This window comes from Dermacentor andersoni, chromosome 2 (assembly GCF_023375885.2).
Source record: "Dermacentor andersoni chromosome 2, qqDerAnde1_hic_scaffold, whole genome shotgun sequence".
NCBI classification, from domain to species: domain Eukaryota; kingdom Metazoa; phylum Arthropoda; class Arachnida; order Ixodida; family Ixodidae; genus Dermacentor; species Dermacentor andersoni.
In genome coordinates, this window is record NC_092815.1 from 110,648,216 (window position 1) to 110,666,614 (window position 18,399).

The window sequence follows — 18,399 nt, forward strand, 5'->3', positions numbered from 1 at the left end:
TGAAAAAATAAAGTGCTGTCCCACATGCATATCGAATTCCCATCACCGGCACATTCAAAATATCAGTGTGCCCCATCACTGCAAGTTTGCTTCTGTTAACCGAGCCACAATCACTTTTTACACCATCATAAATACTCAATGCCCATTAAGCAGCACTGTTACGGTAGTTGCTCCAAACAAGACATTGCATATGAAGAGCTGTATGTTGGAGAAAAAATTAACAAAGTGCGTGTCACAATTTTGCTGTCTGCAAACATGGATGGCTTGCGCACACTGCAGCCATTCATTACCCACAAGAGCAGGTTGCAACGCTGCTTCAAGGTCGCGAAAGGGCTCCCCACTGCTCTTGCTATCGCCATTGCTCTTTATCAATATTGCCGATGTCCATACACTTATGACGAAAGTCCACAGGTGAAATAATTCCGCTTTAAATATTTTCACACTCTTCCAGAAATAACTGCTGCAAGTATGGAAAGTTCCAATGACAAGCTTTCCAAGCCCCCGCTGCAATAGTGGTCCTTTAATATTTCCTTTTTAAACAGACCTCTGCTGCTGTTGCCCAAGCAGAACACAACATGACAGAGCACACAGAATCTAAAGAGCACAGCTGCAGCAGAAATTACCATCACATTCAGGCTAGTGGCCTGCTCTGCATTTTCAGACAAAATGAAACAATCCTCCACACCCTCCTGATATTGATATGTGTAGCTAGAGAACCCGTACAGAAACAGAGCCACAAGATAGATCAGGTAAGTGAACCTTCCTTATAAGTTACCACTTACAATTATCTACTTCCAAACAAAGCAAGCTGAGTAAATTAACTATCTCTTTTAGTGCATCTACAATGAGTTGACTAGTGGGCAGCACAGAAACAAAAAATCCTGCCTGGCACAACGCAGCACTGGAGACTAACTCACACTGGCATTGCTGGAGTCGGCCAAACTTTGCACCAGCATCTGGTGGATCATTTCCAGGTAGCGACTCTGCTGGTTTCCAAATATTCCAGGAACAGATCTATCAAGAAAGAAGGCACAGGATCACTATGCATGTTGCATTAAAGCATGGGCTGAAACAGCCTTGTGCAGGGCCCTCATAAAAAAAGATAAAGCAGTGCGTGTTAATATGCAGGATTGAACCAGCTGCACAAGCATGACAAAGGTACCGCAAAGTGAAATTAGATTCACAATCAGTAACAGAACTCTTTGGCTAAACTGCTTACGTGAATATCTGCAGGGCTGATTCTCTGAGCACAGGGTTGGAGGAGCTGGCACATTGGAACAGGAACCTGAGAAACTCTGGCCAGTGGTTGTTGGCATCATCATCTGTAAACAAGAGCAGCCAAAAATGGCAGACTCTACAATCACTGTAAGGAAATGCAATCGAATCTCTGTAATTTGAACATATTTAATTCAAACTTCCAGTTTATTCGAACTGATGCTGTGGTCTCATCAAAGTTATGTGCATTCCAATGGGCAAAAAAAGCCCAGTAATTATAACGCGCAAGCATTTGCGACGGTTAATTCAAACATATTGCGCTTCGACAATGCTCACAGCAGTGCGCCAAATGACGTGGCGGCGCCCCCTGTCAGCATTATGCCGACCCCGCCACAGAGGAAAAGTTTAGGAGAGCCCTCAACGAGGCGCGAGAGGTTCTGTATAAAGTCCAAGGGCAATAACACCATCGCCGCGCGTCCTACGCAGTATGTGTGAGCAAAAGCATGAGAGGGGAGCCCATGTGAAAGAGACGGAGTGGGGAGGGAGCATGCCGTCTTCAGTCATGCGCAAGGCCCCCAACGTTGCGAGGGATGGGGGATAGGGGGGGTTCTACTCTGGCTGCAATTGCGCACGTGGCTACTGCGCGAGGTCACGAGGTTGTATCTTGAAAGCAATCTATGTTGGGGGCAGTCTAGATGCGTCAGAGGCTTGTAGCTTTGTGCATGCCGTGCGTTCTCAGTACAGCACGAATTACACTTCGCTCGCTGCTGTTGCCGCATTTCCTCACACCAGCGTTTTGGCAGCAAGTTTCAGCAGTCATCGAGTAGGATGTGTTCATGTTTGCCTGTGTGTGCGTGACACGATGCTTGTTAATTTAATTAGTATGACTATGTTTACAAGTTTATATGGCCAATAAAACTACTATTCTTGCTTCATATAGCTGTCCACTAATTTGCTATCACAATTGATGCTTCGCATTTCAAGCGAAACTGTGACTTTTTTTTACAATGACAAGTCTAAATAGAGATGTACCAATGAAAAGGTTGTCGGAGGAAGTGCGCCACATCCGATTCTGTACAACAAGACGGATCCTGAATACAAGGACGCAAAAGTGACACCCTGTACTTCATTTTTATCTTTTGCATGCGGCAACGCCACAACAGAAGGGACCACACCAACATGATTATGGTCAGTGGCAATGACTTCGTCATCTTCATAAGACAGGAGGAACAACGTAAACGCAGCGCCAATCTGTGAGCAGACGAGGGAAAAAGCATGCGAGCACGCAGAGGGAAGCAGTGGCGGAGGCCTAGTCTGGCCTCGGCAACTCTGCTGTGGCAGTGTTAGGTGGCAGAGGTAATTACCGTATTTACACGATTGTAAGTCGACCCCTTTTTTAAATTTGGAAGTCTGAAGTTGGGGGGTCGACTTACAATCGAAACCGAAACATGACCTAGCCAAAAAAAAGCGATACCAACGGGAGCTTCAATGTAGTTAGAATTTTATGTTTGCTCTATGGTCCTACCCGTATCCTTTCGCTATCCCGCGTGTTTGTTCGCTTTTCGGAAGGGTTTTTCAACATTTTTGAGAGTTTTACAGTGCATGCAACACTCATGGGGGGGGTGTCGATAGTTGATGGAAGCGCCGCTGTTCCCATTTGCGGCGGCACCCTCAGAACGGCGGCGCTTGCGGGGAGTATCGGTAGTTCATGGAAGAGCAGACACCGCTCGCTGGTTTCTCTTTCTCAGTTTGAAGGCATTGGTATTGGCATGGTATTGGTTTGACGTGTTCCACTTGACTGCCGGCTACGTGCTACTTCTATGCTTCCCCAGTCGTCATGAGTGCTCCAGGCCCACTAATCGGTCGGCACTCGTTCACAGCAGCGTTCAAGAGGGCTGCCATCCTTTACACCGAAGAAACAAATCACTGCACAGCGGGCCGCAATTTCCATGTTTCAAAACGGGTGGTGCGAGAGTGGCGACTGCAGCAAAGCGAAATTTTCACCTGTGACGACAAGTGAGAAATTTCCCACGTGCCAAAGTCTGGACGCTTTCCGGAGCTGTAGGCTAAGCTTGCGGCGTACGTCGCTGAAATCCGTGATCGGTCCCTGCCAGTGAAGTGCGACGTGGTCATGAAACAAGCCTGGACCTTAGCCTTAATTTTAAGGTTCTGCTCCGCTGCGAGTACGAGTGGCTGGTGGCAGAAGACTGCGAAATTACGCCAACCGGACCTGTCAAAAGAGCCTCCCTGACGGCTGCGTGTAGTTGGGTGCATTTGGCGTGGGCTGCTGTTCTGCAATATGTCCTGGTGTGGTAGTTTGCCAAATTTGAAATTTCGCTGGACCACGACGCGCTGTAGGACCGCAGCAACGATGACGATGGCAGCACTAGTGAAGACGAGTAGCCCAGTGACCATGTCAGCTACTAATAAATTTTCGTTATCGAATGCGCCCTCGGGTGTGCTCTCTTATTTTTATTTTTTATTTTTCGGTCACGCGATATGGGGGGGTCGACTTACATTCGAGTCGACTTACAATCGTGTAAATACGGCAGCGCCATCCATGAAGCTAGCGGGAAAGCAAATCTGATTCCCTCCTGCCCCTCCTTACAACTGCGTCCCCTCGCCCTGCCTCTGAATTCCCTTGTAACTCTCTCACCTTTGATGGTCCCCACAAGCGCCCACCTCCACACCCGCCTCTTCACCAGCTTAGCCCGCTCCCTGTTTCGGTTTTTGCTGTTATTGGGAAGCGAGCATTGGCCGGCGCGAGCAGCTTCACAGTCTTTGCTCACTGTGTGCTTGCGCGCCGCAATATTTCACGATTCGCACCATTCGTGCATCGTGCTATGGTGCACGAGTACTTCAAGAACAAGTGCCCCTTTTAATTCACACAAATTTTCAGGCCCCTTCAAGTTTAAGTTATCGAGATTTGACTGTAGGACTTTTCCAATACATAACGGATGCCAACGATTAGTAATTATTGCCACACCTCTCTGCAGTTTACGTATTCGTAACTGTACATACACAGAGGCGCATGCCATGAAGTTTGTTTCAAAGTTGATGTGTTTTAGTTGGCCTTTGCCGGATAATTCGAACTTGACCAGTCAGCATGCGCACACACACTTGAAACCCGTGGTGACCCCAATGGCATACCTGCCAACCTGAAGATTTGGAAATTCATGAAACTATCGCGGCAGGAAAAGGGTTTGCGCGGCAGCACTCTTTTCTTTTTTAAGGGATTTACTTTTTGCGACAACCTTACTCATGTTTTCACAACCGCAAGTGAAATTGGTGTCTTGGAGAGTAAAGAGCGAAAACTCCATTGGGGCACAATTTATTTTTGCAATGATTTTGCTGTTGCCAATTTTGCCTGCTGCAGAAACTTCTCCGTGCAGGTTTGCTCAAAGAAAGTACCATTCTGGTGCCCCTTGATCATCAGCAGACTTTCGAGTGTTTTCTCACACACAGATGAGTGAAACTCCACTCGAGTTTTGTTCACAGTGCTGAATACAGTCAACGAATGAATTTTCAGACGCCCAAATTTTCGGACATGCCTGATATTTCGGCCGTCTTCGCGGCACCGCCACGAGCCCCATAGAATCAATGTATAAGGACATCTGAAGTTTCGGACGCTCGAACCCCCCGCAGTCCAATTTTCCGGACGGAAGGTCTTTTGGCTCCTCGTGCAGCTCCCTTGAGAAGGAAATCCACTTGCAGCCGAAGCATATCACCGCTTTGAACCACAACTAGCCGAATCTAGTCGTCACACACCGATTTGGTCTGGCCACGCTGGCTATGTTCATCGCCGCACTTCCGCCTCCGGCGGAGTTTTCGGAGCGGCGCCATTTTGTTTGTTTGTTTGCGCAGGCCACGTTTTGGCTAGCGTGGTGTGTGGTTGTCTGTTGTGTCAAGTGTGCTCTGCGACGCTAGGCCTAGGTGCTTCGACGCTCGTCAGCGAACTCCACTGTTCGCAACTTGAGGATTTCGCTTGCCTTCGATGGCGCCCACTCCGTCTTCGTCATCCTCGCCGATGGCATCGAAGCGCAGAAAGCAGTACCGTCGGACGTGATCAACGACCTCCGCTCTGCTGGGGTTTCCATACCCACGGAAAGAACTTTTGAACAGTTTGTTGACACTGACAACGAGCTCGACTTCCGCGCAGAACTGACTGCCGAGGAAATAGTCCGTCGAGTTGTGGGGGATTCAGAAGACTCCGATGTTGAAAATGAGGAGCCAATGCCTGCGCCACCTACAAGCGCCGAGTTGACGCGAGCACTGTTAACTCTTTCATCGGTGTACAGTGCTGACATGACCCTTGCTCAGATCGAGGCGAATATGATCGCATGCAAGTGGAACGCCGTCAAAACAACAATCAACAAGTTCTTCAAGCCACTGCAGCAATAACACCGGCTGCCTGACGATGCACATGTACATAATAAACCGGCAGCCGGTTGCATACAGAGTTTTTGAACGCCTCTTTTTATAGCCACTTCACTGATGCTGTGGCAGGGTTTCGGAAGCCTGTTACTTCGCCCTTTACCTCTAGGTCTGAGAAAAAAATAAAAAGGGTGCATTTTTTTGCATGCATTCATTTTTTTGGACTGCCTGAATTTTCGGACGTTTTTACATTCCCTTGAGGGTCCGAAAAATCGGTCGTTGACTGTATTCTCTCACATTCAGCATTGCTGTGGGGAATGGAGAGAATACCCAGCATAACCATTGAAATTATGTGGAACGTGAGCAATCCGTTGACACTTCGAACGCTTACTAATTGCGACCACTGCATGTCACACCTTGCCTCATTCAATATGTCGGCTGGAACCTGATATGCTTGCAAGTTGGCAAACTCGACTTTAAGTGCGTCGATTGCTTCTTCTTTTGATTCGCCACTCTGCTGGGGTAGGATTGCAGGGAACGCCATTATGAAATGACGTACGCTGTTGAATGAAGCAGTTTCCAGAGCTTCTACTTGAGCAACTTCAGCCATCTTGAGATTGACGTCTCCTAGCAAGAATTTGTGACGAATGTAATTGCATGCTTCCGTTAAGTACCGACATATAGCAGAGAAGAACTGCTCTCTCTCAATGCAGCTCAGTGTCTCAACCACAGAGTAGGTTGTGCTGCCAGTGACTACATCTTCATCACCTTTCTAGTTCTCTACAGCTCCATAGTCAACTTCCAGCAATTAATGACATGCCTTGACAACACCTGGGCGCACAAATCTAGTCAGGAGATCCTCGAAAAGGCGGCTTAAGAGGCCCCTCAGTACATGAATCTGAGAAGCCTGTGCCTGAAGAAGGCAGTTTGCTTTCTCAAAAAAGCGGTATAACATTTTGGAGAAAAAGATAGCATGCCTTGTTTAGCTCCGATGACAAAAAAGTAAAACAGGCGCTCCTCACGGGTCACATGGCTGGCTTCCCTAGAATCCTTGGTATGAAGTTTCAGTTTTCTTGCTTGAGGTCCAGAATGCGCTCCTTTCCTCTTTAGCGAGAGTTCATCGCCGTCGGAGGTTTTTTTCCCTGAGGCCTGCAGCAGTCTTGTAAAGAAGTGTAGCAGACTTTGGGGTCGGTGCGGGGTTCTTGGGGGTTTGAGAGTAAGTCTTTGGAATTTGGTATGACTCCAAAAACAAGATCTGCTTATTGCACTGCTTTTGTTTCGGATAAAAAAAAGCTTAGTAGTGGTTTCCATTGGTCGAGCAGCCTCTTCAAACACTTTCCCAATGACATCTAACGTGTTGGCGAATGCTTCATTATCTTTCTGACCTCAGCGTCATGCACTTTTCAGAACTTTCAGAGCTTTTCTCTAGGTAAAAAAAGATGTCAACCAAAGCCTCATCAACCTTTACAGGAAGACATGAAGCTTCTTTTTGGGCGACCAAGTTGATGAGATGGCGTGGGCAACCAACCCCGATCAAACCTGGTTGAGCCTCTCTCAATACAGTAGTTTTTCTTGCCGATCATGACATTTGCAGTGTCCGAACATATAGCCAACAGGTTTCCAACAGGCAAATTCCGAAACTTCATCTCGTCCAGAACCAGATTTGCAATCTTGCGACCCGTCGCTTCCCTTTGGATTGTCCTGAGAAGGCGGCTTTCAACTCTGCTTGTTTCTTTAACGAAATATGTTGCAACAATAGGGTAAAGCTGCGTATCCCTATTGTTACTGCCATCCATATCGATCAAAAATACTTGCTGTTTCAGGGCATCCAGCAAAGGAGTCTCCGCGTTGGCGGCCATTTCCCGAACAATTGACCTCATCTTTGTTTGTCCACAGGCGTAGCGTTTCGCTTCTTCACACTTCGGGAACATCTTCAGGAAAAGCGGTCCGGCACGATCACTGACACTCGGTGGGATGTTGCATTGAACTAAAAATGCTGTGAAGAGGCATTCTGCACAAATCACACCAAGGTCGTTGTTGCTGCATACAAAACTTGCTAGGCTCGGCCGGCTGTCCGTGGCTGGCTGTCCGTGGCTTGCACGTATCCCTGATGCTTTTTCGAAGCTATGTGGACTTTGATGTCAGACTTTCCGCCATTGCAAGATGTTCACATCACACGCACACGTGTTGCAGAATCCAAACCTCTCCCCTCTATTCGACGACACGAAGCACAGAAATTTTGCTGTGTACAATTTCAAAACCACTTGGAAGTACTGTCAGGGCTTTGAGCCAGCCATCGCACTGCAATGCCGCTACACGCCGGTGTCACACTGCGTCCGACGCGGCAGCGAGTCACACAAAAGGTGAGGCCAACACTGCAGTCACTGAAGCTGACTTACATCCAAACCCATGCGCCCGCACGTACAAAGGCAACAGCATGGCAACAGCTTTGAGGAGGCACTAGAGGCGCCGTGTCGGCCCTATCGAGTTTTGAATATGGATTCGTGACCCCCCTGGTAGACGACAGATGTCACTACAACCTTGCAGCTGCTGGTGGCAGCACAAGGTGCCAGGGTATAGTTTCGCAACATTTTCACGTCTTCTTTTTTTTCGCAAATAAAATGTTTTCCGTAAAATTTTAAGCAAAATTCGTATAATGGTAAAACTGCTTGAAATTCTTACATTTTACGGAAAATTCTGAAGAGTTGGCAGGTATGCCACTAGGCCCTTTAGTGACAGTGTCTGCCTCGACAGTGTTTATGGGACAGTGACTGTGTTGAACACACATCTTTTCCCACAGAAAACGGCTATTTTCAGCCTGGCCTAGGAAGATTTTCAAGCCATAACTACAGCTCACAGTGCCTGATTATGATATTTACCCAATTCTTACACTTTTTTCTTTTTTCATGACGAATGGGTCAAAAATTGCTTGCACAGTGCAATCAGACAATACCAAAACTGCTTTCACGTTTGTATGCTTTACCGCACAATGGGGATGTATTGTGGTAAAGTTGAGTTTAGGAAACCGGCCGCCATTGTGCAACACATATCAGACCCTCGTCCATTTTCCTTGCTAGAAGCTCGGATGTGCGTTGGATTTCTACACTGTTTAGGTGCTTTAATGTCATTTCTATGCCAGTTTTCCACTCTTGTCACATCAAGTGGGCGCGCATTTGCTTTGGGGGCCTTTTCCAGTTAGAACCTGTAAAATACTACCAAATAAGTCAACAGTGCATTTCGGTTTTGTTTTTTTTCTGCAACTTGTTCAATTCAACCTGCCGGACAATTCAATCAATTTCATAATTCTCATCAGGGTCGAATTAACAGAAGTCAACAGTACAAGACTGAGAACGTACAGAAGTATGGAGAAAGAGAGAGTCATATAAAGAGGGGCAGGCATGAAAAGCTAAAGATTACCGTGGCAATCTAGAAGGAAACAATGCTACAACTGCCCTTCTGCTAAATGTGCACATCTATGCACATAGCAGGGATGTCTTGAGGTACATACCAATCAGCTTGCGGGCAAGCTCAGCTGCACACTCGCACAGCCGTCTGCGCATTGTGTTGCTCGCTTCATTCTCGATGCTTTGAAGTAGCTGCTCCTTGATCTGCTGCTGGTTAGCGACCGGCAGCTTAGGGAAGGTGGTGTCAAACTCTGTTGACAGTAGGCGCCGCAGCAGCACGGCCGCGAGCACCCGCATCTCCTCTGGTCCTGCAGTGGGGCCCATGGCTCCAAGCAGGAACAGAACCCTGTTGCTGGCAGGGATGACATCGTAGGCCGTCTGTAAAGGCAAGTCAGCGTTAACAAGAGTTTATAGTTTTGGCTTCATAATGACTTGCCAACCTTACAGAATTACCAGGGTGGAATCCGTTGGTGACAAATACTAGAATTAGTTTTTTGTTATTCAACATACCGACTGTTGATCCAAAAACACACCAACTTGGTTCAAGATATATATTATGGGGTTTTATGTGCCAAAAGCACAATCTAGTTATGAGGCACATCGTAGTGGGAGACTGGATTAATTTTGACCACCTGGGGATCTTTAATGTCCACCCAATGCACACGCACAGGCGTTTCTTGCATTTCGCCATCGAAATGCGGCTGGAATTCGATCCCGCGACCTCGTGCTAAGCAGTCAGTACAATGCCATAGCTACTAAGCCATTACAAAGGGTAACTTGGTTATGCAAGCCACGCTGAGAACAGGCACTTGGCTCGAGTTGCAGCTGGAATGGTCAGTGCGCATGCATGCATGTGCACACACACACACACACACACACACCCAACGCATGTAGATATTTGCGACGCTTCGCGTTGTTGCGAATGCCAGCTTTACTCGTTATTTCCTCTTCTTTAGATAAACCAACATTAAGGCTATCACGGTGAAAAAGACTATAACAGCAGTAGACATTAGAAATCGCAAACTTTTATCCCTCAAAGGACTTTTCAATGCACAAAAAAATCTGCAGTGTAACTGGGAATACACACTCTAGAGTACTTTTTCCACTTTGTGTCATAATGGCACACCAACAATACACTTAACAGGTACCATGGGGCAAAAGGAAGCTGATGCCTTTCAAAACAAGAAAAATTGGGGCAGAACTCATCTATGATGTGTGTGTCCAGGTAATGCGTTTATATAGCATTATTTTGCAGGGGTCAGATGAGCGGTAGATAAGCAACCTTCACTGTGCATCTCTAAAAATTCGCACACACCTAGGATGGACAAAGCACAATGCGCATCTTGTAGAGCATTCTGGGAGCAATCCAAGTAGAGCAGTACTGCATTCGAGAGGAGCCTCGCATTGTCACAAGTATAGCTGTTTCTTTCTAGGTAAATCATTAGTTAGGCATGCACAAGCATACTTCAGCCAGACAACAGAAGCGATTCCTGTCTAGGGGTCGCTAGATATCATCGCATAGTTTTGCAGAACCCTGGTGCTCTCGTAAGTTCTGGGTCCTTCGCGAAAACTGTCAGACACAAGGAAAGAAAACTGGTCTGACAATGCCAATGATGCTATTCACATTAAAATGTGTGTTTTTTTTTAAATACAACTAAAGCGCAATCACATTTGTTAACTTTCTACCAAGAAAAGCCTCCCTTCAGCTAAATGTAATCCAAACGTGGTCACATATGGTGTGGAACATGCCCAAGCTAGCGGAGATGCAATGAGCACAAAATGAACCTCCAGCACCATTCGAAAGGTCACTTCAGCTCAAAATTAATATCGCTTCTCACAATGATACTGCACTCTATCTGGTGCATCTTTAAAAAAAGCAGACAAAACGCATCAACTATGAGTTGATGCTCGGACTCTTCCATCACCCAGGTTTATGCAAAGAAGAATCCTGAAAACTGCAGTGATACATTATTAACAGTATGTTCAGTATCTATGCACATTAGTACTAGTGGCTAAAAAAAATTCAGCAACAATCATAGTCCCTTGCTTTTGGACACTTAAGTCATCGGCTGTACCATAAAAAGTACTGCTACAGATTTTTGTGCTGCATAAGTGAGTATGTGTAAATCTCCATTCCAGCATTCAAGATAATCTTTTAAGTTCAATACAAACTGAAGTTAGCCCTAAAGCCAAAGAGCGGTAATTTGATTAAACAATTCAGGCAGATCCTTCGAATTACGCAACATATGCACAAATTGAGCCATCACTCCTGACTGCAGAAGAAAGTGAGAATGTGCACTTAATCTTCACATTGTGGGAGATACGAGGTTCTCCTCCGTACTCTTGGGACAAAGGAACGACAACACAGTAGTGCAAACAGTCACAAGGGCATTTATTGCACCTTTCATGGATCAATGCCTGCTAGCCGAGTTCATATCCCCAAAACATGCCGATAGGCGCGCGACAAATCTAGAAGTCAGACTCACCGCGTCCTCGCGAGCGAATATGTTCGCTCCATGCTGGATCCCAACGCCTGGTCGTTCGCGTGTATAGTCACGCGAATCGTGGCGCGTTCCAAGGCGGCCACGCGAGGCGGTCTCGCAGATGCATCGGTCGCCGCGCGCTCGCGGGAGACGTCCTCCGCCGCGCGCCGACCCGCCGGGAAAGAGCGGGTCGCTCCACCCGCGGCACGGCACGTCCGTCGCGCTCGCTTCCCGAACCCAAAGAGCCCAAGCGCCTTCCCTTTCGGCGCCCGAGTAACCCCGCCGCGACAGTCGCGCCATCTCTCGCACCGCGCTTGTACCACGCCGCGGGCGCCGCGTGTGCGGCGAAGCCGCACTACAGGAGACGCGCTATGCGGGAAAAACATCAGGGGAGGCGCGAGGGTCGCGCAACCCCACATCCCCCCAACCTTAAATCACTTCTTATTCCGGCGAAACATGTCACACGGTCTAACATTAACCCGTGCTTCGCGAACAAGATAGTACATGCAACAGTGGCCGCGCTGAGGAAATGTCCGCACGCTGTCCATAACATGCGAGCCGACTGTCCTTGGGGTACACCGCTGGCGTCCGCCGGTCACAGCAGCAGCTTTGCAGACTCGACGGCATCATTCCAGGCCAGGACTCCGGAGACGACGACGCAGTAGTCGGTACGAGCAAGCGTCGCTCGCGCCGACGCGCCCTGCTGGCAAGAGCCGCCGTAGCTGTTGGTGACCGCTGGCTCCTTTGTCCGCCGCCGAGGGTTGTGAGCTGGATGCAGGAGGCCGCCGAAGTCGCTGCGCCGAACTGGCCACAGCATCACCATCGCCCGGGGTGACTCGATCGTAGTCCGGGGCAGCCGCGCCGACGATGTGCAGGTGACAGCCAGCCAGGGGTGACTCCAATCACGCTGCGTACACTCAAAACACTCGGCAAACACTAAAGTAGTGCAAGGGAGAGGAATTCTGCATGCGCATCGCCCACGTGGTACGATGTTCAACTCGGCTAGCAAAAGATCGGGCAGCTACTCAGATGCTAAGTTCACGTGAACGAAGCTCGCTTTCTTGAGTCGAACGAGTAATTTCAATTCGTGCGAGGCTAACTAGAATGAGGGAAGCAACTTGCAACACCTCAACGCCACGGTCCACCAGGTTGTGTCCCTCCACGTGCGACAGGCAGCTTCGTAAAGCCTTAGGCCTAAAGCGTCGCTACCCTGACAACAACCGGCATCCAAAAACAACACTCAAAATGAGCGCAAAACAGGCAGCCGCGAGGAGACGTTAGCTCTGTGAGGTGGTCCTACTCCGCTCGGTGCACACAGCATCCGAGTTGACGGCGCCCACCGTCCCAGACGGTGTCGGAGCGCCCGGTGCCAGGCCGCAATACCAGTCAGCCCGTCGTGGCACCCGTGGCCCGCGGCCACCCGGCTCCCAGAGCCGCGACTTCATCCGAGTCAAAGAGATAGAAGAAGCTATTTACATAAGAAATTCGGACCACCCACGAGGCTTCCGTACTCACTCGCTTCAGGCTTGCCACTGCTCCGCGGGCACTCAGCCTCGCTCTCCCAGGATGCAGACCACGTGGCTCTCGTACTGACGAATGTCATTAAAAAAAAACACTTGCGAAAAGGCTTAGCATGTTGACAAGTCCAAACACACTACCGCCACCGTCGCCTCTCTCAAGAAAGCACGCCGCCGACGCTAGCGATCAAAATCCACGCTAGGCCTACGCTTCGGTTCAAACAAAGCTCTCGAACGAAGCAAAACTGTTTAACTCTATCGTCCGATGTCCCAAGAGGTCCACGTTGGGCAGCCAGATGTGGGAGATACGAGGTTCTCCTCCGTACTCTTGGGACAAAGGAACGACAACACAGTAGTGCAAACAGTCACAAGGGCATTTATTGCACCTTTCATGGATCAATGCCTGCTAGCCGAGTTCATATCCCCAAAACATGCCGATAGGCGCGCGACAAATCTAGAAGTCAGACTCACCGCGTCCTCGCGAGCGAATATGTTCGCTCCATGCTGGATCCCAACGCCTGGTCGTTCGCGTGTATAGTCACGCGAATCGTGGCGCGTTCCAAGGCGGCCACGCGAGGCGGTCTCGCAGATGCATCGGTCGCCGCGCGCTCGCGGGAGACGTCCTCCGCCGCGCGCCGACCCGCCGGGAAAGAGCGGGTCGCTCCACCCGCGGCACGGCACGTCCGTCGCGCTCGCTTCCCGAACCCAAAGAGCCCAAGCGCCTTCCCTTTCGGCGCCCGAGTAACCCCGCCGCGACAGTCGCGCCATCTCTCGCACCGCGCTTGTACCACGCCGCGGGCGCCGCGTGTGCGGCGAAGCCGCACTACAGGAGACGCGCTATGCGGGAAAAACATCAGGGGAGGCGCGAGGGTCGCGCAACCCCACAACATAAACCTTAATTCACATTTGCATGCCTTCCACCTTGTTCATAACTTTAAAATTCATAAAAATCTCGCAGGCACAATAGAGAGGAGAGAGGAAAATAACGCATTTTTTAAAAGTTTGCCGCCTTAAGTAGACACATTTTGCTTGATACATACACACTTTATTAACGATGATTTACCTTTATGTGCAGGACACAAGCAGCAGCAAACCTAGAACTGCAGACACTGACAAGTAACACAGTTTTTGGTCACAATGACTTTGTTCAGCAACTTTGATGTGAATTTGGTCTGCTAAACAGGTACCCCACTGGCATACATCTTGGGCTGCCACACAAGAGCAACTAGGGTAACATCACAATTTCCTTTCTGTCAGTATAACTTCGCATAACTTCAATCAACGTTGTCCCATCCCGTCTTTGAACAAAATTCATTTTTTGTAAAACCAACCAGGTTTTGTAAACCTTACGAAAAAATTTGGGAGTGCTGGCAGGTATTTGGGGCCCCCTACAATTTAGAGTAATATTCCTTTTTTTGCCAACTTTATGCCCAAAATTAATAAGTATTTAACCCCACCCATGTTTTAATTTGCTAAACATTTTGTGGCCACCATTCATAACTTTTCATAATTCATAAGTTTTCTATTTACATTTTTTTTTATGGTAATTGGTCTTACAATAAAACTGAGGTGAACACACTCACTCGAAATGTATATTACAGCAATTTGCTTTCAAAAGTGAACAGCTAGAACATGTAGAAGGAAAATGCAAATACTTTATGCTATACCCGAATTGCTGATGTTCCTTTCGATGGACAATTCTGAATAATGGTACCCTAAAAGCTTATATGGTGGCACTATTTAAAGATCATTAAGTTTTACGTTTTCAATAATGATTCAGTACAAATTTGTTTGCTAGGGCATATAGTAGAGACCACCTGCAGACAGAAACTTCCATGAGACGAAAGTGGGTAGGTCACATGCAAGCCTGACTTGTGTTTGGTTTCCACAGAAGATTGCAGCATGCATAACAAGAGTTAATTTAAAAGTGTCTTGACAGTCACGGCCTCTTCATTAACACCTGCAACAGCCTATTCACTGGCAGCTTCCTTGTGAAAACACAGGAAATGTTTTAAGATCAACATAGATGCACTTTGACGGCCTGCTTTATCACAAGTCGTTTGACAGAAGTACACTCAGTCTGCCAGATTTATCACAAGTAAACAGGAGTACACTCAGCTAAAAGAAATCTAAACAGCTTTTCCCTAAACAGTTAAGCTTCTCAGCTAATTCAGCACAACAGCCCAACTCAAGAGGATTTTTAAAAAAACGCAAAGCTTTAGAACAAGGAGAGATAACTGTACCTACCTAACTATTACTAATGAAATCTAATGAATCACTCTTCTAGTAATTCACAAAATTGGCCTAGTGCTTGGCACATGTGATGCATACACACACTGAAGTGTCAGCGGTGGGAAATTTGGCAAGCACAGAGCAAAAGACTTACATATTTTTTTAGAATCTGAGTGCTTTCTGAGATTGAAAGCACCACCAACCATCACTTTCACTGAAAGTATAGTCACTTTGACTATAGTACGATACAACTTAAAAAAACAGCAGTTGACAACCAAGACACATGGACCACGTGGGGTTGTTACTCCGCCAGCTTATCACAGATGCAAACAAAATCGTCGTCATTCGACCATTTCAAAATGGCGTCGTACTTGATACCACCAAAGCGTCTGCTGTTGATCAGCGGAAGCAATTAGGTGTGCAACAGACATGGACAAAGTGTATGGAGTCTGAGCATTTCACTCTTTAAAAGTCCGTGCTACTGTTCATTTCACTGTTGACCCCATTTTACTCATGAAACTTCACTGCCAACTGAAGAGAAACTTGACAGTAAATAGTTGCAGCGAAGCAAGCATTTTATTTCAATTCCATAAAGAATTAGGCTTTCACTGTTCCACTATAACAGACGAATGGAAACGTACAAAGTTATGCACTTATAATTTTATTTTTGTGGTTACCGCCATATTAATGTAACAGGGAAAGTTTGAAGTACGAACTATTTGCAGCCTTGCGGAGGAAGTGGCTGGCAGTTATGAGGGTGTGGGCGGGGCTTCACTGCAGACTTGAGTTGTATCCAACTATAGATTAAGTGTAATGCCAAGCCTCATTTTAGCCAAGCTTTAAATAAATCCAGTGGAGCTATAACATTTTAAAAATGAAGCATGAACTTGAAATCAGATGAAGCTTTTGTGAGCCAGGCTGTTCAATATTATATTCGGACTGTGAGGCACACATACATGTGGCTGACCATCTGTCTACCCCTCCCTTTCATTCCCATACCTGAATTACCATAGCTCCCCAACATAGGTCAAAGTGCCAGCGTTTCCAATAAAGGTGTCATTCACAATAAAGGTGTCATTCATTCATATTATGTGAAAATGGCTAAGCCAACTTCTGTACAGCTTAATGTGAACACTACAACTCCCAAACTGCTGCCGGAGCTGCACACACAGCTGTGAACAGCAATTATCTAGAGGTTCTATCATCAGCCAAGGCCCTGCTAGCATACACAGAATAATTTTCAGCCTGTGTACATATGCACAGACTTCTTTATATGGCACTGCTCCACCCTGAAAGCTGACGCAGGAGGCCTGAATAGAAAACACATCGCATACAGCCTCGCTTAAATGACAGCATCTCGTGACAGATGCAGTAGACAAAAAGCAGAGCAACTGGTTGGCCAGCTGTGATGAACCAAGCAGACAGGTGGGGTCGTCATGGAATTGGCACTTGTGCAATCACTTCAAACTCATTTCGTATGCTGCATCCTGATAGTTGTGCACTATTTCATCACTCGGGGGAAAAAAAAAAATCAGCGCAAGAGGTACCAAAATTTGAAGTTGAGAAATCATTCCCTTTCTAGCACTGCAAGAGTTATTTTATTCTTTCTCTTGCATATGCATTTCACATATAATTTCATCCCAACAATCTAGAAAAATTATGGGGAATAACTAGGGGTTGCAGCCAATATGCTGCAGAGCAATAAGCATAACAACCTCAATTTCTAAAAAGAGATTGGCTCCCCCCCCCCCCCCCCCCCGAGTGCAAGATATCATTATTTGTAAACAGAAAGTACTTCCCCCTCTTTGGTCCTTTGCTGCCATCAACTGAGCAAAGTGGAATAAATGGTTGCATGTAGGCTAGTTGGTTTTGATCTTGGATGCGCATCATCTTTCTTTGGGTAGTACAATTTCGCATAGAACAGCTAAATGCTCATTTCCACCATGTGCTTGTGTGGCCTGACAGACAATAAACTAAGCATTACCGTGCACAAAGCAAGAAATTTTGTTACGAGCTGAATATCTTCGTTCAAAAGCTTGCAGGGCATCTTAAAAGATAAAGGTTGAATACTTTCGTGTCAAGCTTTCAAATGATTTTAAACAGATAGGGAGGGTTCCTACAATAGGGTGTGCCATTACAGCATCAGCTTCTTCCGGATAACGGCAGCACAACTCAGGTGCAGAAAGCTCTGCTGCACATCCTCAAAAGCTATTGCATGATGCTTCACCACACTACACACGGGCAATGAAACTGATAAGCTACAGCTATTGGCTGAGGTACCGAGCGTAAACGTTCACATCTGCAAATATGAACACTCGTAGTCAATATACTGCGAACTAGCCGGTATAAATAATTCTGTTGTCTTCAGTGTGCGAGGATGCGATCCGGCACCATTCGGGTTTATTGCGCACGATCTTTTAATGGTTTCCATCACGGCTCATCTCTCTCATTCCCTCCCCACCCCCTTATTTTTTTTTTCCATCTCCACGTGTGCTTTGCGCACATAACATCCCTTCCTTCTTGCGATCTCGTTATTCAGCAATGCGCAGACGCATAAGCATCATACACTACAGCTGACGGGAGGGGCAATGTGACAGGGCGGCGGATTAACGTGACAGCGAAAAACACTAGCTGGGATCAAAACCAAAACTGTGTGCTGTTACATCGGACCGCCACATCGGGAGAAACGCTCCACTGTATTCCATGCAAGGTAACATAACACACACCGCAACCACGGAGATGTGTCAGTTAGGCTTAGATTTCGGAGGCAGCGCAACAACGTGCTCCTTTCCCGCCTCGCATCCGGCAAATGACCTGCTCAGAGAACTGGCGCAACGAGGCCAGAAGACTACACATAAATCGAATGTCGCGTTGCGGTGCGCACATTGCGGAACAGTGGGTAAATAAAACAAACTATTTCGTTCCTTAAACCGAAGAATTTATCGCGCCCGCCTTTAGGATCGTGGTCAGGTCCACGTTACTTGCATGACAGCGAAGCAAAGTAGGTAACACCGTCAGTAGCAAAGCGATTCATACCTCAGCGCTGCTTCTTGTTTCATTATCTGTGCTCAGCAGGTTCTGAAGTAGTGCGTTAAACTGTGCTTGTTCATGTTCCATGATGGGCACTGCTCAAACGGCGTGCGGCCACGGCGCGCACCGGAGGCAAAAGACATG

At 47.3% G+C, this 18,399-nt stretch overlaps 1 protein-coding gene across 1 annotated transcript in view; it reads right to left on the minus strand.

Annotated features, from left to right (window-relative positions):
• Karybeta3 (karyopherin beta 3) overlaps positions 1-18,399 on the minus strand; it is a 74,005-nt gene extending 55,606 nt beyond the window's left edge. The window contains exons 1-4 of the mRNA XM_050187920.3: positions 18,262-18,399; positions 9,098-9,371; positions 1,220-1,322; positions 918-1,014 (exon numbers count right to left, since the gene is read on the minus strand). Of these exons, the coding sequence (XP_050043877.1) occupies positions 918-1,014; positions 1,220-1,322; positions 9,098-9,371; positions 18,262-18,342 (555 nt within the window). The 5' untranslated portion in view covers positions 18,343-18,399. The remainder of the gene's footprint in view (positions 1-917; positions 1,015-1,219; positions 1,323-9,097; positions 9,372-18,261) is intronic.